Below are 22182 nucleotides of genomic sequence, written 5' to 3'. Positions count from 1 at the left end.
TGGCTGGATGGCATCACTGACTCAATAGACGTGAGTCTGAGTGAACTCCGCGAGTTGGTGATGGACAGGGAGACCTGGCGTGCTGCGATTCATGGGGTGGCAAAGAGTCGGACACACTGAATGAGCGACTGAACTGACTGAACTGAAACTGTTAAGTAATTAAATGTTACACTGTCCACTCTTAAGTTGCAAAATACACTTTGTAACCTTCCTATTTAAAATTATGTGCTTTCTTAGTCGCAGAGTGAAAAGGTCAGGTTACATTGGTCTACTTCAATGCCATCTGGAGATGCCTTTTCTTCTGTGGGGACTCATAGATTTGTCCAAAAGGTAAGCTAATGCCAGAGTTTACTGAAAGTATATGCTGTATTCTTCACTGTTGATGAAACTACCCTGTTACATAAGTTTTCTTCATTTTTCTGAATTTAAGTAATGAGATTTTTTTTGTTTGGTATTACATGTTTTCTTCCATAGACATCCTCCAAAAACTGTTAGAAATCTTCTTCTGACTGTAATGTTCTTCCATTTTTATTTAAGGGAAAAGAAGGGTGGGGGATAGGGAATGGCTTGTCCAAAACAGTTAACCAGAAACGTGGCCAGCAATATTAAATCTTTTTTCTCTGGGGTTAAGTGATACCATTTTGTATTTTTGGCAGCCTGCATTCTTTATAGAAGGATTTTGGAGCATTACACATAATAGGTGCATGAAGTCAGCCCTCGCTGCTGAGCCTGTTTCATATAGTGCTTTGTTCTCTCTTTCTTTATCTTGTGTTTGGAAGTTGGTACTGAATGCTCTGTTGCGCCTTTGTTCTGATTACTTGGTTTTTTCTTTGTCTGTCTCTGGTAGCCCTATAGTCGCTCTTCCTCCATGTCTTCCATTGATCTAGTCAGTGCCTCTGACGATGTTCACAGATTCAGCTCCCAGGTACTGTATGAATGTATAGAGTGGACTTGAGTCTGTCTGTGCTATGTTTCAGCCTGCTTTCCCAGTTCCTAGAAGTCTTTTGATTAGGCCACTTGTTTTGGTTTGAATTTTAAATAGTAACATCAAGCATTAAACAAGCCTTCCTTATCTGCTAAATAGTTTCTCTGTCAGGCATGCATGTGCCCTTTGTATCCTCTGTTGTTGAATAGCTTGGAATTTCACCATATAGGAGGTACTCCTGAAAGATTTCAAATTGAACTGAAGCGAGTAGAAGGTATCTGGTTTTTAACTATGCTGTGATATCTGTTTCTTCAGACAGCATTCAGCAACTTTTGTGGACATGGTCTATAGGATATGTTATAGCATCAAAGTGGGTTTCAAGTCTCACTTCCAATATAATTTAAAATATCTCATAATATATTCAACAGGGAAATAACTTTTAAAATAAAATTTGTCTCATTACCATTGTAAGTTTTGTTGAACTGGTTGTATTTTCCTTAGGTAAATTACCCTTGGAAATGAGTATTCCTGTCCATATGATAAATCTATGGAAATTGATTTTAAATTATTTAGTATCAGCATCATTTAAGAATTTAGGATAGGGATTTGGATGCGTGCCGTCTCTGCCCTCATAATAAAATCAAAAGTACCAACAGAAGGATATTTTTGCATCAGCATTAGGTTAAAAAAATTTTTTTAATCTTTACATACTTGCCATTCAACCTTGTATTTTTATGATGATGGCATTTGGTTTGTGATATGTCATCATATGTTAAGAACCTGAACTCTACTCAAAATGACCACGTTTAAATCTGGTTTCCTACATAATATTTGACAGCTTTTCTAACTCCTCTGTGCTTTGCTTCTGTCATCTAGCTAGGACTGTGTTAGAGCTGGAACCTAGCATGTAGGAAGTGCTCAATAAATGAGCTTTTATCATTGTCATATTATTTCTTTGAGCTAATCAAAATTATCTGAATTATTTTTTTCTCTCAGTTTTCCAGTAAATGATTTTTAAAAATCAGTTTAAACCAGGTGTATGAATAAAATTTACATTAGTTTTCAACTATGTAATAAAGAAGAAAATTGTTTATGACTCAGATTTCTTTTCTGACTTTTGTAGCTTTTTTCTCGAACATTTTTGGGAAAGATATATCAGTTTCTCATCAGAAATTACCCTTAGCCAGATTTATTACAGTATTTCTCACCTCCGGCTAATTCATTTATGCATGCTTTTAAAATAGTGACTTTTATTTTACAATAAATGAGTGACCAAACTGGATAATACCGGGAGACTGGTTTATTTGCTAAGCTTCACCTTGCATTGAAATAATAAAATAACAGACTCTTTAAAAGACATCATTACTGGTCACTATTTTCTTTTAAAATATAGAAATATACAGGCTATAAATTAAAGAAAATGTAATGAGAGCAAGAAAAGAATTTGAACTGTCTATAGGTGCCTAAGAATTAGGGCTTCAGAACCCAAATCTGGACCTTAGTTATAGAGTATATAAAACATTTCGGATACAAGTGAAATGTCGAGGAGCAGGTGCCCAGATTTTTACAAAACTTCCAAATGTAGCTTACTTCTTCACCTAATTTCTTGTATAACTCAGTTGAGAAAAATCTTTCTAGTATTTTTTCCTGATGTACAATGCTCATGATTAATCTGGTTTTGTTTTTAAAGCTTTTGATTATTCTGCTCTTTTATATGCCCGAAGGGGAAATTAAGAGCAATAGCATTGAGGTCTCTAAGTATTTACTGTCTTGCTAACGTATTTGTTGTCATTAGCAGACTTGGCAGTTAACTATTGATTAATTTGGCTATGCCATCTACATACAAATACTGGCTCATGATCACTTTGTTCTTGTTGATATATAATGGTCATAGTCCTGCTTAAAGAGGATGATTAAAGGTAAAACTGAGATTGCCCCTGAAAATAACTTCAGATAAAATATATGACTCTCTTAGGAAATTGGGCTTCCCTGGTAGCTCAGCTGGTAAAGAATCTGCCTGAAGGAGTGCATGGCAACCCACTCCAGTACTCTTGCCTGGAGAATCCCCATGGACAGGAGCCTAGCAGGCTACAGTCCATAGGGTCACAAAGAGTTGGACATGCCTGAACGACTAAGCACAGCACTAGGAAATTAGTAGTAACACATGAATCTTTTGGACAGGTGTTGGAAATGAAGTAGCTCTAAATGAAAGGATATAGAAAGTAGGAAAGAATTACATTCCCAAATGGATTTTTTTGGCCACATTTATTTTCATAACACAGTTACCATGTAAAGGTGGCAACTCACAGACCAAAGGAAAATAAAAAGCATCCTTAGTTGGAAAGAAAAGAGAGAAAATCAAAGGGTGGGTAGTACATCTACAGGTTAATGTATGATGAGAATTACCATTGCCAAAAAAAAGTCTATGTAAAGCTTTTGCCCACTTTCGTCCTTAGTAACTTTACTGTTGTGGTAATTCTCTATTTCACCCCTCCCTTTTTTATTATATAAAATAAAATCGCTAATTACTTTTATGCTGATAAGTGCTAATTTAGCTGAACTAGAACATAGTCTAAAATAATAGATCACTATTAATATTTTTATACATATCCTTTTTTCATATATATGTATATTAAGTAAAATTACATACTTCAGTAATAGTTTTTTCCTACCAATGTAGATAATCCTATATATACTGTTTTGTATAAAAACTAGCATTTTTTGTTTTGTTTTATTTTTAAACACCTGTAATTGGACCCATCTTCCCATCAGTAAATATAGGTCTAGATCTCCTTGTCTGTTGTATGAATATGCATGTTAGATTTACCACCTAATATTGAACATTTATTTTCAGTTAGTCTCTGTTATTTAATAAATAGTGCTACCTAGGCCTCCCTGTATATACACCTTCTTTGTATATACATCTTGGTACATTTATCCACTTATTTTCTTAGAATATATTTCTAGAAGAAGTTTTAGGACAGAGGCCATGCACACGCCTAAGCTTTTTTATTCTTATTGCCAGACTGTCCATTAGAGAAGTTGAACTAGCTACACTCCCGGGTCAGTTTTGTTTTCCTCTCCTGACACTGAATATTATAATTTAGTTAATATTTGCCAATGTGATAGACTAGAAGTGTTATTTTTGCTCGTTGACTATTTGCATTTTTCAGTGAATTGACTATTCATATCCTTGACCATTTTTCTTTTGGGTTAACAGTATACTGTTAATTTGTTATTAATAAATTACTGTGTCCAGCAGATCCCTTTATGACCCTGTAACAGTAAGCTTAGTTGTATTCCTTTCACATAGATAAGAAAAAGAGGTTCAAACTCTGTTTGAGCCCTTCTGAGACTTCTGTTCATTACACTTTTGTTGTGCCATCAAAGGACAATTTTCTTTAGAGCTAGCCTTCTAAAATGGCATACTGAGTGATTGAAATGTGAAGTGAAAGAAAAGGTAAGAATTGGAGTGCCATCACCTCCAAATGTGTTTTATCTCCAGTCTTTTCATAGTTCTTTTGCTATGAAGATGCTGTTTATGTCAGCTTACCATTTTCAACTCAAGGTGCAAAAAACCAAGGACACAATTCCTGAAATTACGCTTAGGGTAAAATTCACCCTTCTTGTTTTTAAGGGTGAATTTAACATTATTTTCTAGTATATCAGATTCTGAACCTGATAAGGTAGAAATTTGGGCAAATGTTTATTCATGTCATCCAATTAATGGTCCCTAGCGTTACACTTATTTTTGATATAGAGTTGTAACTGGAAACAGTAAATGGAGCATCTTTATATCTGAAATATGAGTGTGGTCACAAAGGCCCAAGCCACTGCCCCTGTAGTAACATTGCTACTGCATATTTTAAGATAAAATTTATACAGTGAGATTTTACTGGTGTCACCTTTCTTTGTAACCTTACTATTATTACTTCAAGGAATATACCATAATGGATTAAGATTCCTTGGTGAGGCTTTGAAGACATGGCTAATATAGTAATTCGGTACTTTATTAGTTTTGTTAATTTCCTAGGAGCACAGCTGTGAATACATCCTGTTTGTTTCTCTGTTGGATGTTTTCAAGCCCTCTTAAGGAAGTAAATGAGGACAAAAGACTGAAAACTTTTCCATAGATGCAGTGGTAGCTATAATAGGAATTCTGTTGCTTCATCTATCTAGCAAGACGATGTTAAATGCATTTACCGTACACTGTTTCAAACTTAAGTTACTTCCTATCAGTTTATATTTGTGGAATCTGGTTTCTTTTGCATCAAAAGACAAATCAAAAACAGCTTCTCATTTTTCAGACATTTGAAATAACTAATTTAGGAATACTCTCCCAAATAGAAACACAATTACCTGCATATTTTTTCAACAAAAGAGCTAAATGGCACTAAAGTTCTTTTAAACAGAACTCTCTTTGTTTTTTTAGCAGAATAAAATCCTTAACATTCTTCTTAAACAAATAATCCATTTAAAGTAGGGCCTCTTTGGGAGAAATATTTCTTTCTACCTCTAATCTCATGATAAATATAGGTGTTCTTAACTCCTAGTAGCCTACAGAAAAAGTATGTACATACCCGGATCTAAAGATTTCTAAGATCTTGAAATCTAAAAGTGATTAAAAATAATCTCCCAGTGTGGCCGCAGACTAATGCCTTAGGCCAGGCTGCTGTGGAGGCTCTATTTGTGCATGCTAACTGGGACTTGCTTTGTTCTTCCTCTAATAAGATACCTTTGGTGTGTAGTATTTGTAACTTGGAATTCTACATTAGTCATCCTGAACCTCTCAAAGCAGATTTCAGAATTTTAGAGACACAAAGATTTTATTCCCAGTCAGCCTTTGAAGTTATGTTTTCTAATTAAGGCTTTATAAAATTATAGATGGACTAGTAGTCATGTTTTAAATTTTCTTCCAGTTCTCTAACTCAACACCCTTCACGTTAAAGATTATGGATAAAGAAATAAGTTACTATGTAACATTTATTTAGTACAAACATAGATTGTAGAATTTCAGCCTACACACTATTACCAAAAACTTTTCTGATGATCATTGCCAATTAAAGAGACATTTTTAGTCATAACTACTTTCAGTAATTATGAAGCCAAAAATGCCTTCTGAAATCCAGGAAACTTGGTATACACATCACAATAACATATTGATAACATCCTTATATAAATGCAGAAAAATGATATCTTCAAAGTGACTAATTTTAAGAGCTCTGCTCCCAAATCATTAATGTATTTAATTCAAAATACATGTAAACCTGGTTCTTATGTTTCCCTAATGAATGTAATAGACTTTATGTACAAGTTGTTAAACTTAGGAATAAATCTTAAAATTGAAGCTTAATATACATATTTTTCAATTCTTTTCTGCCTTCTTTTAATATTCTATAAAACAAAATTATGAGTAAAAGTTAAGAAAATAGGACTTAGAAACTGTTTGTGTAGATGGAAAAGGTGCCAGTTCCTTCAGAAACAATCTGTTTATCACTTCATTTCTGTTTATAAACATGTTTCATACTAGGAGGGTTTCCAGAGAACACTTAAATGAGATCTTACCAATGAATCTGATTGAGGATTCTGGGAGGAAGAACTATTTGATTCTATTTATAAAAGATGTGTCAGGATAATTTGATAGTTAAAAGTAGAGGTTGCAATTTAAATTTAGTAAAAGAAATTTAGTTAGAAATTTAGAAAGAATGTAGAATAATGAAATGGAATCAGATATATGGAGAAGTTGGTTATTTTTTTAAGTTGGCTTATATTCATGATAAAAGAGGAATTGAATAAAATAACAAAAATTTTCTTTTTGTAGAGAAATCTTGACACACAAACAAGCTTTCTTTCTGTGTAGTATTTAACTACAGAAACACTGGACTAGATGGTCTCTTTGTGCCCCTTTTACGCTTAATGTTCCATGATTTTATGCTTTAAGACGACGTCTCTGTAAGAATACATATTGTAGGAAAGGAAGGAGTAGTTCTTTCTTCCAGAAAACACATATTTTGGTCACTTGATGGACATTAGGCCAGTGTTAAGTAGAGTGAAGCACCTTCTTTCCCCACATTTCTCCTTCCTGTCATTAACCTGGATATGATATCTGGAATGTGGACTAAAACTCTTCAACACTGTATAAAACCTACTAACCTTTGTGCATTTGGTTGCTTACCTTTCTAAAAACATCATTTCTGAACTGAAATAACTGAATACCATTCTGTTTTAGAGATTATTGGACGTGGATTCTTACAGTTCTGTTTTTCTTTTTAAGGTTGAAGAGATGGTGCAGAACCACATGACCTATTCATTGCAGGATGTAGGTGGCGACGCCAACTGGCAGTTGGTTGTAGAAGAAGGGGAGATGAAGGTAATTCCCTGCAGGCTAATTGCAGCCCCTTGCAGTCATACTGTATTATTATTATTGATCTAAGTAAGATAGCACTTACAGTTTTCCTTTAAGTAAACTATTACGTATGATTGAAGAAGCTCTAAATACTGAGAAATAAAATGTCTCTTTGCTTTCTTGATTTAGCTTTTACATAATTTTTTATGATCATAGTATAAATCTGTACATAGATTTTTCTGTTTTACCTTGGCCTTGGAGAAAATGGGCTTTGATATGAACAGGTCACAATTAGCTAATGACTCTCTGGATATTTCTCTCTTTAAATATACTGAATGTTGTGCCCAGGTGTTAACTTTTTTCCCTTTTTGGTCTGTACCTCACTTCTTGTTCTTTCTCTCACTGCTTCTTTTTTTTGGACATTGATTAGCTAATCTTGCCCATATCCCTAAGCGTAAGAGAGTAAGAGCAAGGGACAAGAGATTGAGTGTTCAGTTGAAAACCAACAACATTATCATTGAATTTTGGATTACTTTATGCCCAAGGCACAATGCTAAAGATAAAGAGATATTTAATAAGACTCCCTCCAAGCTGAAACTTTGGTTGGAAGGAGGATATTGATATTTAAAAGATGCAATTATTTAGCTCTACCAGATAATATTGAATGAAAAGTACAGGTGAATAGTGGAGAAAAATTGAAAGGGATCTCAGATTTGAGACAGATTGTTTTACATCAAGGACTATGATGAGAAATGGAAACAAGGTTATCACAAAGGTGAGGCGAGGGCATTTATATTCAGGAGTTTTGTACAGATTTTTGACCAGAATTATTCTCACAAGTGAGATACGTATTAAATGTTGGAATTTACTGTCCTCCTGAATAGGGAACAAATTAAGAAATCAGAAGAGATAAGCAAATGAGAGACTAGGATGTTAGTTATAATTCTGACAATCTGACTTAGAAATAAAGACCAGCTGTCATGAGGTCTTACTAATATGTTACCCCAGAATGAAACATAATATTTCTGACATAACTAGGTAATCACAGGCCTTCCCCCACAAGAGCATGCCCCAAAAGCAGACCAGCATACATCCTGCCCACAGGAGAAGGGGTTCAGCCAAGCCTGCCTGGCCCTCCTTCTGTGTTCACCATTCAGGTGTCCCTGTTTCCCCCCTCCAAGGAGGGGGAAGTGAAAGGCTGGAGAAGCCAGGAGTCACTGTCTAGGTGGAGGTCCTTCACCTGAAGTGAGTGGTAGAGAAGAAGTGCTCCTGCAACTTTAGAGAGAGTCATTGGGGCTGGTTTATGGGGTTATAAAATAACCCACTAAGCAAAATGTGTTACTGTCTGTAGCACTGAGCTAGCCATTGTATACAGAGTGACATTTTAGAAGGACTAGGCTCGTAGGGATATGCAACTAGAGACCAAGAAAACTACTTAGGAGATTCAGGTACAAGGTGATGAAAACATACCTAAAAAAGATACACAATAGTAGAAAAGCCAAGTTTTGGATGTCTTATAGATTACTAATAGATTAAAAGCTATGTGAAATGTAAGGGAGGAAATCAAAAGTCTAGAGTTTCCAGTTTTGGTTACTGGAAAAATATCAGTCCCAATAACATAAATAAATATGTAAGGAAAGGTACTTTGGAGAGAAATTAGGTGAAATGCCTAACAGTGTCCGGCTCCATAGGCACTCCATAAATTCAGAGCTGGTTTCCTCTGTGATAACTTGTTTGTTTTTCAAAAGAACTTACTAACGAGCTGTCTAAAGTACCAAATCCTCTGTAATTTTGAAGTAATTAATTTTGTTCAGGAGTTTATGTATATAGTCTCAGTATTTAAAGCAAGATAGATCTTAAGGCGTGCAACCTCAGTATTTAAAAACAAGATATCATTGATCTTTATGCGATGTTAGCGTTCCATCATTAGTTCAACAAATAATTGAGTGCCTTCTGTGTTTCAGATACTGTTCTAGATGCTGGGGATACAGCATTATCCCTAAGGAGATAATGTTTAACCAGCTGTATTTGGCCTTTTTAGCCATGATGAATGGTCTTTGAGAATGTTCAATAAATAATGTCTAATTTAAATTGATGTATTCGTAGCTCTCACTCATTACATATGCATACTTTGGAATTGTAGTTTTAAATATTTTTATGTATTGTCTCTGTTAATAATTTGAAATTTTAATTTTTCTTTTGGCAGAATATTTATGTTCCATAAGTGTTTTTCAAACATATTTTAAAATATATCCTCTAGGTATATAGAAGAGAAGTAGAAGAAAATGGGATTGTTCTGGATCCTTTGAAAGCTACCCATGCAGTTAAAGGCGTTACAGGACACGAGGTCTGCAATTACTTCTGGAATGTTGATGTTCGCAATGATTGGGAAAGTAAGCTGCCATTATTATATTTTGATAGTTTTTAATTTTAAATTGAATACCAAATCTAACCTGGTTTTCTTCGTCTGAGCTGTAGTTTACAAAGTCATAAAAACTCCAGATAGTTATAAAAACTATCTGGAGAATCATACAGGGGACTGATAGTACCTGAGCTTTTCATTGTACAAAATGCTTCTCAGTGAATTACAGCATTTAATCCACTACAGTCCTGTGTGATAGGTAGGTAATAAAGTAAAATTCAGATAGCCTAAGTGACACGTTAAAGACCACAGAACTAGTTAGTGGAAAAGCCAAGGCTAAAATAAAAGGTTTCTATTTTATCATCTTCTTTTTTTTCTATACTGCTTTGTTTATGTCATAAATTGTAGATTAAGGGGGGCTGTGGGGGGAGTGGTGTCGGTGGAGGGGGGTGTGTTCTCCTCAGGCTTACAAACATAGTCACCTGAACCTTGGTGAACAGCTTATTCAGCTTCAATAAATTAAGGATGATAGGGAGGGAAGGGGTCATGGTGTTAGGGAATAATTTGTGCGCTAGTAATGAAGCCATGATTAGAACTGTGTTCTTGCAGTGGGAGCTGGATACTGGGCCAAAGAAAATGAGGTTTCCTGGTGATTAGATCTCATTGCCACCATCTATAACCCCTAATACTAAATAAATATAAACTCCCTTCCATGTGGATGTAGCCTCAGTAGAACAAGATCCTGTTCATTTTACTATAATGTCCATTCGTAATGTAAGTGAATTAGTCACATACTAGGAAACGGTAATACATTTTTTTGACTACTAACATTTTCTCTTCATTGCAGCAACTATAGAAAACTTTCATGTGGTGGAAACATTAGCTGATAATGCAATCATCATTTATCAAACGCACAAGGTAAATATCTTTTAATCCCAAAAGGATTCCAGCGTAGTTTGAACAGAGACATATAAAATACTCTCTAAAGTAAAATTTGGCAGGAAATTAAGTTGCACAAAAAGATTCAAAGACTTTATTAATCACGAATTTCATGTATTCGAAAAGTAAATCAGATTATTTAAACGTTTCTGCTTTAAAGCAGAAATGGGTGCAAATACAAACCTGAAAAATATCCAAAACATGGTTGAAGAAGATATATAGTAAGTCTGGAGAAGAAAGTACTCAAATCTATTTAAATGTTTTTCTAATATCTAGTCTCTAGAGGAAATAAATGAGTAACCAAATATGAATCGGTTTCCTGCAACAGTAATAGAAAATGGAAAGTATGTTATTAGTCTGTGTTAAGACTCAAAAGTGAACATGATCTAAATGGATTATCTGACATCAGGGAAAAATTTCTGAGCATCAGCTATTGAGAGGTTGTTGGTCATGCCCCAGAACACAAAGAAACATTGTCATTTAAATTGGTTTCCTTTCACTTCATTTCTTCCTCTGTTAATCTAAATATTTAAATTAGAGAATATTTCTCTTAACTTATTCTGCTGTATTTCCATTCTTAACATTGCCAAATATTATGTTGAATAAACAATAATAAATTAAAATTTTGGAGAGATCCACCAAAAGCAGTTTAGTACGTTATATAAGAAACATGATGATTCAGTAAGTACTTCATTTTTCTTTTTAAAATAATTTTTAATTGAGTTGAATATTTGATAATATTTTCAGTTTTGTTATGTATTTCTTGAGTTAGTCTTGTTATCTGAGGCATGTAATGTTTAATGACTCTGACTTAGGCTTCATTTACATGACAGCTACTCAAGAAAGGCATAACAAGATTCTGTTTTAACTTACTGATTTAGGGGGTTTAAAGTAGAGTCTGAAATTTATTAGACTTTAAAATATTAGTCGCTCTGTAATTTGCAGTGAAAATAAATGACCAGTCATTTAGAATCGGAGAAGGCAATGGCACCCCACTCCAGTACTCTTGCCTGGGAAATCCCATGGACGGAGGGGCCTGGTAGCCTGCAGTCCATGGGGTTGCTAAGAGTCGGACACGACTGAGCGACTTCACTTTCACTTTTCACTTTCATGTGTTGGAGAAGGAAATGGCAACCCACTCCAGTGTTCTTGCCTGGAGAATCCCAGGGACGGGGGAGCCTGGTGGGCTGCCGTCTATGGGGTCACACAGAGTCGGACACGACTGAAGTGACTTAGCAGCATTTAGAATCAGAAGGCTCTTATTTTCTAAAGATAATTGATCCTGGAAAATGGGCTGCAGAAATTATTTTACTTGTTAAGTAGTAGATGGAGGGGAGGAATCAGATCAGATCAGTCGCTCAGTCGTGTCTGACTCTTTGCGACCCCATGAATCGCAGCACGCCAGGCCTCCCTGTCCATCAGCAACTCCCGGAGTTCACCCAGACTCACGTCCATCGAGTCAGTGATGCCATCCAGCCATCTCATCCTCTGTTGTCCCCTTCTCCTCCTGCCCTCAATCCCTCCCAGCATCAGGGTCTTTTCCAATGAATCAACTCTTCGCATGAGGTGGCCAAAGTACTGGAGTTTCAGCTTTAGCATCATTCCTTCCAAAGAAATCCCAGGACTGATCTCCTTCAGAATGAACTGGTTGGATCTCCTTGCAGTCCAAGGGACTCTCAAGAGTCTTCTCCAACACCACAGTTCAAAGCATCAATTCTTCGGCGCTCAGCCTTCTTCACAGTCCAACTCTCACATCCATACATGACCACTGGAAAAACCATAGCCTTGACTAGACGAACCTTTGTTGGCAAAGTAATGTCTCTGCTTTTGAATATGCTATCTTGGTTGGTCATAACTTTCCTTCCAAGGAGTAAGCGTCTTTTAATTTCATGGCTGCAGTCACCATCTGCAGTGATTTGGGAGCCCAGAAAAATAAAGTCTGACACTGTTTCCACTGTTTCCCCATCTATTTCGCGTGAAGTGATGGGACCGGATGCCATGATCTTCGTTTTCTGAATGTTGAGCTTTAAGCCAACTTTTTCACTCTCCCCTTTCATCAAGAGGCTTTTGAGTTCCTCTTCACTTTCTGCCATAAAGGTGGTGTCATCTGTATATCTGAGATTATTGATATTTCTCCCAGCAATATATAGGTCATATTAGGATTATTTCTGGTAAACTAACTACAATTGTAACTTAAAGTGTGTTATATATAAAATACATTACTTTAATAATCTTTAGTTTTAGTTTTCCAGAAATAAAAAATATTGTACACTTAAAAATTAAAGCATTTTATGTTACGTATATGTTACCAAATTTAAAGAGAACTGTAAATAGCAGAATGTTATTCTTTTGGTGTATTCTGCAAAGTCATTAACTCAGTTTTCATAATCAAATCCTTTGGTGTGGGTGCTTTCCATTTAAAATCTGACAGATATTACCTTCTACTAAAACATTTTACTAGTCTTACATTTGTTTCTTTGTTAGTTCCATATTAAATGTAAATAAAAAGTAGTTCAAAGTTTTAGGACTTCCCTTGACAGTCCAGTGGTTAAAACTCCGCTCTTCCACTGAAGGGGGTGCAGGTTCGATCCCTCGTTGATGAACTAAGATGCTGCATGCTGTGTGAAAGGGAAAGGTGCTCAGTCGTGGCCGACTCTCTGCGACCCCATGGACTATACAGTCCATGGGATTCTCCAGGCCAGAATACTGGAGTAGGTAGCCTTTCCCTTCTTCAGGGGGTCTTCCCAACCCAGGGATCCAACCCAGGCCTCCCGCATTGCAGCCGGATTCTTTACCAACTGAGCTACCAGGGAAGCCCAAGAAAACTGGAGTGGGTGGTGCAGCCAAAAAGAAAACGAAAAACGGAGTTCAGACTTTCAAAATATTTGTACTTCTTCCACAGAGAGTGTGGCCAGCTTCTCAGCGGGATGTCTTATATCTGTCTGCCATTCGAAAGATACCAGCTTTGAATGAAAATGACCCGGAGACTTGGATAGTTTGTAATTTTTCTGTAGATCACAGCAGTGCTCCTGTAAGTACAGTGTATAAACATGTTATAATTGTATACTATGAAGTTAAATATACAACACAGCACAGGGCAAAATTGATCAGCACACACCACACATAAAGATTTGATAATGCTTCTTAAATTTTTATTAAAGTTGACTTCTTAGAAGAGTACAGCTAGTAGTGTTACCTGAGAGCAACAGTCATGCCATGAACATCCCAGCAGGACTGTTTTCCTTTCCTCTTGAGGGTCGATGATGCAGCTGGATGGGTCACTAGGTAGGCTACTTCTCATAGTTACCTCAAGCCATGATCAACTGCAGGCAAAGCCTCTGTGGTTTCTATCTCGTTTTAGCTACTTTTACTACTTAGGAGGAGGGGAAACGTTCCTGATGTCAAATCAGCTTGGCATCTATTCTTTTTTTTTTTTCAAGAGACAGTTTAATGTCTGCACACAGTTTCCTGTGTAATACAGCATCACACCATGCAGGGCATTTACTCTTATTGTGTACATTCAGGAATGTTTGAAACACTTCTTAAGGCTGTAAAACAGAACATAGAAAAATGAACAGGAGTATATTCAGTACTTACGAAAAGTGATATGATAAAGAATATAGAGTACTACTTTCCTTTCCAATACTCCAAAAGATGTATTAATATATATACTTTTTTTCTTTAACAAGTAACATCACAAATGATCACATCTTCACATGCTTGGAGTATTATTTATATTCAATGCAAGACTATTACCATCTTTCATACACAAATTTTTTTTCTAGCTTTGTGACAATGCAACCTTTAATCCATTCAAGTAAATTCAACCCCACACCCCACAGTTGCTGTCCCCCAGCATTCAGACATTGGTATGTGTCCTTTATTGGTGTATATAAGATTTTGTTAGAGATGATGAGTTATAGTTTTGGTGAACTTAATGTAGAATTAGACCAGAAGAGGTTACAAAATACTGGATATCTACTACACTGGTGGTGGTATTTTTTCTTTTGGCAGCTAAACAATCGATGTGTCCGTGCCAAAATAAACGTTGCTATGATTTGTCAGACCTTGGTGAGCCCCCCAGAGGGAAACCAGGAGATTAGCAGGGACAACATTCTATGCAAGATTACATACGTGGCCAATGGTATGTATTTTGTTTTTGGTGTTTGGTCATATGGATGTTTTTATTATGATCTACATGATAACTGACAGTTTAGACAAATACCATTTACCAATGTCATTTTAGTTTTTATCCATTAGATTTAGTAATTTTTAATTTGGAAAGATATATATCAAAATTATTGGGACTCTTTCAAAATATACATGTCTGAATAATTACTGTATCAGAATTTCTGAAGCTGGGGCTGGAAAGGTAAATTTGTAAACTTCCTCTTTAGATCACTATTACATGTACAGTTGTAAGAACCATTGTATTAGATACATGTCTTATAGAATATTTGTGTAATTAGGAATATAAGCAACAGTGAGAAAAGAAATAAACACTTCTTTTTTACCCAAATTTTCAAAGACCATTTAGTGACTTAGAAAGATGTTTATAACTTAAAGTTAAGTGGGGTGAGAAAAAGCATATAAAATACCATTTCAGTAAATGTTAAAAGAAGAAAATATGTACATATGAAAAGTTGAAATGCTAATACTGACTTGTTGCTTGATTGTTGGATTACTGGAAATTATTGTTTTCTTCTTTTTTACTTTATAATTTTGGGTTTTTGTAAAATATAGTTGATGTAAAATATTATGCTAGTTTCAGGTGAATAGTTCTTTTTCTTATTGTCAGACTTTTTAGTTTTCTAAATCTTTGTTCCCTTGTCCTTTAGTAGCTGCTAGTCGCAAAAAGTCGGGCATGACTGAAGCAACTTAGCAGCAGCAGTGATATATTTATTTCACACTGGCCTAGGGCTGGACAACCCTGTTCATCACTTTTAATGGTTCCTCATTCCACCCATTTCCTACCTGCAGTAAACTAGAGTCCCTCTAATCAAATGTTCAAACCTTCTTTATACAGAACCATCATTGCTGGTATGTTTACAGAGACAGTTATGCCTGAGCAAGTTACTATTTGATTATAATAGAGTTTAATGAATAAATCTGCCTTTAGTAAGCTGAAGTGCTGCTGTACTAATATTTGCATATAGTTCAGGAAACCAAGAACATTTTAGAACAGTAATAAATGCTTTCTAGTTTGTTATCTGTTCTCATCTGGTGGTTGGTACAGTACTAAGGACTGAGTGGTCAAGACTTTTTAAGAGGTGCTGTTTTATTGTGAGGAATATTTTTTTAAAGCAGAAGAACAAAATGAGTGCTTTACACATGTTTGGGGAACTACCTTAACAGTTTGCATTTTCCTTTGTCTCACAGTAAACCCTGGAGGATGGGCCCCAGCCTCAGTGTTACGGGCAGTGGCAAAGCGAGAATATCCAAAGTTTCTAAAGCGTTTTACTTCTTACGTACAAGAAAAAACTGCAGGAAAACCTATTTTGTTCTAGTATTAACAGGTACTGGAAAATGTATTTTATCCTTTTTTTAAACTTTATTTGATTAACATGGCTCTTGCAGACATAATAAGTAAGTACAATTTCCCTTATTTTTCCCTTCCCAGAAAATAGTTTTAGGTTTTTGTATATTCTTCCAGGCTTATATGTATGTACTGACATATATCTTTGATTTTTTTCCCCAAAGTATTGTCTTGCAGCTTGCTTTTTCTATTTAATATATCTTGACTATTAGTACATAGAAAGATATATAAAACTATATCATTCTTTTAACATCTGTTGTATAAATGTTGTAAAATTTATTAAGCACTGGCCCATGTTAATGTCTGGCTGGTTCCATATTTTTATTGTCAAATGATGCTGCACTGAATATCTTTGTGCTAGGCACTGAAATCTTTTTTTTTTTTTTTTTAATAAGTGGTATGTTAACATGGTTCAGAAGTCAAAAGTTTGAAAAGATGCACAGTAAAATTTATCCCCTGTCTCCTAATCACCCAGTTTTGCACCACTGCCGCATACCCCACATACCAAAGTGTATAGCTGCTACTGGTAGTTTTTTGTGTTTTTCCAGAAGTGTTTTATTTTCACTTAAATAAGCCAATACAAGTATATTCCTGCCGTACATACACCTTTACTGTTACTGGTAAAAGGCTGCATACTGTAAGTGGATTCTGCATCTTGCTTTTCTTACGCTTTATCTTGAAGGTCTTTCCACATTGGTGCAGAGCTGCTTTATTCTTTTTTTTATGGCTGTGTAGAATCCCATTGTATGGATGCACATAAATTTATCTAACCAGTTCTCCACTTGCAGATGTTAAAGTTGCTTCTAGCTTTTGCTGGAGCAAACAGTATTGCAGTCATACCCATGTGTCATTTAGTTTGTGAATAAATTACTAGCCGTGGCACTGCTGGCACTTCAGAGGTCTTGTGCATTTGTAATTCAGGTAGTGCCCTCTGTAGACGTTGTATTAATTTACCATCTCACCAGCACTAACATGTTGGGAGTACTATTTCTCTGACACTCACACAATGTAGGAAATAAACCTTTCTAATTTTTTCCAACTCGATAGGTGAGAAATATTCTCCCAGTGCAATTTAAATTATAGTCCTCTTGGGAGTTCCCTGCTGGCCTAGTGGTTAGGATTCTAGGCTCTCACCGCCCTGGCCCAGGTTCAGCCCCTGGTCCGGGAACTGAGCTTCCACAAGCCACGTGGCAAGGCCAAAAAAAAATTATAGTCCTCTTGTTACACATGAGTTCTAGCATCTTTTCATCCAGTTGAGAACTACTTCTATAATTACGTCTGATTTCTGATTCTGTTTATATTGTGTTACTTCTGTTTTAAAATAGGCTTAATTTACTTTCAGACACCAACACAGGGATTATTGTATTGAAGTCCCAGATATGTAGCTTTTCCCAGGAAAATAGGTTACATGAAAATGTTAAACAGGTACTGGTCTTCTCTGAATGGTTAGTGTTTGGGACAAAGTCTGACCTTTGAAGGACTCTCTTAAAGCATAAGTGTACTATCTAAAGGCACTATTTTTAGAATATCTTATACAGTGTATGTGTGTGTGTAAAGACAGAACTGGACTCTTTGAGTCCAGATTGAGCTTCTTTCTGACAGAAAATCAGATTTTCATTTACCTACATTAAATCTTCATTTACCTAAAGTAACAGTTTGTTTCATAATAATTTTGGGAGATGTATGTGTGAACTGGATCCTAGCATTGAAACCTTAGGAAAGCTACCATTATTACTTTGATGATGGAGAAATAGTAACTTTCAATAGTGTCCATAAAGAGTTAGTGAGGCCCAAAGATATTTAAAACTTAGAACTCTTAAACTCATTTGACAAGGTATCTCTTAAGATAAGGCAGGCCTCTTTCCCATAGCCTAAGTAAATTCTTGATACTGTCTAGCACAGTTTATATTGAACACTAAGACAAAGGAAGTTCCAGTCTATGAGGTGCAGATCCAGAGACCTCTGCTTGATTCCCTTTTCGCTTCCTGTAGCACATTGTCTGTCTTCATTTTTTCTAGCCTTCACAAGATTTCTTATGCCTTCTTTTCTCATGATACGTTTCAAATATGTAAAGTTAATAATTTTATATTCCTTAAGGTGAAAAATCTGTAAAATGTAAAACTTCAGTAGAGATTCTGTGCATGCCATGGATTCAGAAGGAAGGAGAAGTCTGTTCTGGTAGTCCCACAGGTGTTAGTGGTCATAATAGTACTGAATGTTTTACTTGTTATTTTCTTTTCTACAGTGACTGAAGCAAGGCTGTGTGACATTCCATGTTGGAGGAAAAAAATTAAAAAACAAAATTGAATGCTCTAAGCTGGAACATAGGATCTATAGCCTTGTATGTGGCCCAACACCTTGGCCTTGTGTTCAAAAATGAAGAAATACCGCAATAGCAAAGCTGAACATCTTAACACTAGCTGTCTTCTGCTAGATCTCCTTGCTCAGCATATAACTATAAATACATGTAAAATTACATGTATATGGCTATATTTTTATTTGCTTGCTCCTAAAAGAGAGAAAAAAAAAATCAACTTGTGATTCACACAACTAGGAATTGATGCTTTAATTTTTGGAAACTTTTTCAGAATTTTTAATTTTCTGTGGTTCGGCCTGAGACCCTCAGTTGTTATCAGGCTCCGTGCGCAGAAGAGAAGCACACAAGTTGGATGCACGTGGGCACGCGCTTTCTGTGCGCCAGGTGCCTGGATGGGGTTCTGTTTTTAGGCCCACAGTCAAGTCTGTGTCTGGAATTTTTTGACTTTTTTGCTTTGTATAATCATAGAATTCGTTGCTGCTGATTTCTATAATAATTCATGTTGTTATGTACAGTGTCTCTTAATAACTGAGGGCTGTCAATAACGTGTGATTTCGCCTTTTCTATAGTCTTACTCCCATGAAGAACCTTGGTTCTGATGGAGAAAGAGTGAAAAGCTTTATTTTTTCTCCAGATACCTTTATATTTCTATTGTATTTTTAGTTGTGTACTGTGTGCTACAGATTTTTTTCAGTTTATTACAAACACAATTTGGTAATTCCTAAACTGGTTCTGTCTGCCTCCAAACAGAAACACCTGTACAACCTTACTAGGTATAAACTACTTTCTGGTAAAACAGTCAGAATAAAATGATGTTATGTTTTCCTGACACACATGAGAGGGCATACGGTATTGTTCCAGCAAATCTCACTGTTTGGCATTTGATCCAATATTTCTAGTATTCAGTAACGTATGTTTTTTCATTCTAATTTGGGTTGGTTTAAAAGCTATGTTACAAGATAGGCATAGAAAATGTGGGTGTCACTCCTGTTTGCCTCTTGATCAGAAACTTTAGCAGGGCAGAAAAGAAGTCCGAGTGATTCGAACTGAAATTCTTTCTTTAGTTGCTGTAAGAAGTTAAATGTAAAATACCTTTTTTAGTTTTAGGCCTCCCTCTTTGAAAACCTTGACACATGGAGTTGAGGCAGGGAATGGAACTCACTGAAGTGGAAATGACTGCCCACTTCAGAACCTTCATTTTGTTTATACACAAGTGTGCTTACACAAATCAGAGGCATTTTGTAGATGCTTTGCTGACTTGTTCATCTCTATAGAAACACAGAAACCAGACCCATTTTGTAAAGCAGAAAGTCATGTCATGTGGAACATGTCCTGTATATATTTCATACATGGTAATGGAGTCTTAATGATAAATGCAAGGTGATAACTTAATGATGGGATTAGTCTGATCACTTAATATACACAATCCTGGAAGTTAATTACTTGCATCAAATATAGTGGTATTTATTATTCTGTACAGAGAGAAAAATACATATAAAGCATATGCTCACATTACATGCACGCAGATTTCATGCTCCATAAATCTTTTCTATTTTTTAATTTACCTTTCTCTAAATGATGTGCATGGAATATGCCTTATTACAGAAAAATGCCGTTCATAATTTGACTATGTGGAGAAGTGCCTATATGGTGGTAATGCTAGTTAAGGCAAATAAAACAAATTATCTTATCAGTTTACTACATCACCGTTAACATTTTTTATCATGATGTTTAAGAAAGAAAAATTTATACCTCAGATGTGTATTTTATTTTACAATCAGTTCTGCAGTTGGGATGGGAGGGTTGGGGAGGGAAGGGTTATTCACCGTAGCCACTGATGGGAATCTTCTAAAATATTCTATATGCCCACTATAAATGTTTCTCTGTTTGCCATTTCTGATAACTATCATGACTAAATTGGATGGCTTTATTTTACAAAGGTATGGACAGTTTACAGAGCAGTGTCTAAATCTTCACTAGTTGCATTTGCACTAAATGTTAATGATATACTTTTGCAATTTATTCTGTAAATAAAATGATTAAACTAAAAATATTTGTATTAAAGAAAAGAAAAAGATACATTTTATCCTCAGATAATTGCACTGGAACTTCACTAGGGTTAATCCTGCCCAACGAGATTTAGAAAATGAGTTAGGGAATACGAAGGATGTTTAAAAGAAATCAAAATTTGGAGCTGTACTAGCCCTTTAGACAACATTCAGACCCTCTAGAATTATTTCCGTATGGCTAATTCCAACATGCTGAATATACATGATATTTTCTTTTCTACAGTTATTTCCTACTTCTCTTCCCCAAGCCAAAAAAAAAAAGAAAAGATTTAACTCTTTCCTACTCAGTTGCTCTTTTGTGCTGTGATAGAAGCATGAACAGGACTGGCGATGAGGGGTTTTGTCCCTGAGTCCCCACTGTACAGTTCAGGAGAGCACACTGTTCCACTTGCAGTTCAGGAGTCCTGATTTTGAGGTGGAGGGTATGTCACAGCAGCTCTTGATTTGGGTTCGCCACAGGGGGAGCCAGACCAAGGAGGGCGGTGACTGGGAGGGATGTCAGAATACAAAAGAAGGAAAAGGAGGAATGAGGTTCCCATTTCTTCAGTTTCATCAACTAATTTGTACTCCTCTACAACATCAGTGTCCATTGCTATTGAGAAAATTTTAGTTGGGCTGAGCTGGTTCTCTTGTGAAATTGTGCTTGTTATCTTTAAACTTATTAGTTGTTGTCCAGTTAAACACTTTTCACCAGTATTCATCCAGAAGTTGTACAGACTGTATTTCGATTATTGTCATTGTTCATCTACAAACTCAAAACATAATCATTTTACGTACCTTGGGAGTGTGTAGAGTGTAACTATTCTAAATAGCTTTATGATCCTGATGATGTTTTTAAAAAAATAATAAAGTTGGATCTTCCATGTTACAATCACAAAATTAAAACCAGTATTTAAAAGTGGAAAAGTATTAAAATATTATGACAAATGTGCTTGCTTGGTTGTTTTTTTTAACCCCCAGGTACGGACCTACATAATTCTACATAATTCTCTGTTAGTTAAGAGCTTGAAATACTCCAGTTTAATGGTCTTCAAACTATAGGTTGTAACCCCAGTTGGGCATCAAGGAAACTGCTGAGTTGTTACCTAAAAAAAAAATTTAACAGCATGGAATAGACCCAAATCCATAGGAGGTTAAGGTAAATCTTTTTTGAATCTTTTCACATATATATGTGTATGTGTGTATATGTATGTACTATATATACACACATATACATGTGTGTATGTATATATGGTCGCTCAGTCATGTCCAACTCTTTGCGACCCCGTGGACTTCAGCACGCCAGACCTCCCTGTCCATCTCCAACTCCCAGAGTTTACCCAAACTCATGTCCATTGAGTCAGTGATGCCATCCAACCATCTCATCCTCTGTCCTCCCCTTCTCCGCCTTCAATCTTTCCCAGCATCAGGGTCTTTCAAATGAGTCAGTTCTTCACATCAGGTGGCCAGGGTATTGGAGTTTCAGCTTCAGCATCAGTCCTTCCAATGAATATTCCGGACTGATTTCCTTTAGGATGGACTGGTTGGATCTCCTTGCAGTCCAAGGGACTTTCAAGAGTCTTCTCCAACACTACAGTTCAAAAGCATCAATTCTTCAGTGCTCAGCCTTCTCTATGGTCCCACCTCTCACATCCATACATGACCACTGGAAAAACCACAGCCTTGACTAGACGGACCTTTGTTGTCAA

At 35.9% G+C, this 22182-nt stretch overlaps 1 protein-coding gene across 4 annotated transcripts in view; it reads left to right on the top strand.

Moving 5' to 3' along the window:
- The window catches only part of COL4A3BP (collagen, type IV, alpha 3 (Goodpasture antigen) binding protein), a 131707-nt gene extending 110286 nt beyond the window's left edge, over positions 1–21421 (top strand). For 3 of the 4 annotated variants that reach the window (XM_010847604.1, XM_010847601.1, XM_010847602.1), the window contains 9 exons: positions 238–330; positions 848–925; positions 7200–7295; positions 9532–9664; positions 10481–10551; positions 13475–13603; positions 14587–14716; positions 15952–16088; positions 18354–21421. In XM_010847604.1, the coding sequence (XP_010845906.1) occupies positions 238–330; positions 848–925; positions 7200–7295; positions 9532–9664; positions 10481–10551; positions 13475–13603; positions 14587–14716; positions 15952–16079 (858 nt within the window). In that variant the 3' untranslated portion in view covers positions 16080–16088; positions 18354–21421. The remainder of the gene's footprint in view (positions 1–237; positions 331–847; positions 926–7199; positions 7296–9531; positions 9665–10480; positions 10552–13474; positions 13604–14586; positions 14717–15951; positions 16089–18353) is intronic. The other variant, XM_010847603.1, reaches the window with a different exon arrangement.
- The last annotated feature ends 761 nt before the right edge of the window (positions 21422–22182 follow it).

The sequence above is a fragment of the Bison bison genome, unplaced genomic scaffold (assembly GCF_000754665.1).
Source record: "Bison bison bison isolate TAMUID 2011002044 unplaced genomic scaffold, Bison_UMD1.0 scf7180017864252, whole genome shotgun sequence".
Taxonomy (NCBI): Eukaryota; Metazoa; Chordata; class Mammalia; order Artiodactyla; family Bovidae; genus Bison; species Bison bison.
This window is presented reverse-complemented; position numbering and strand designations above follow the sequence as displayed.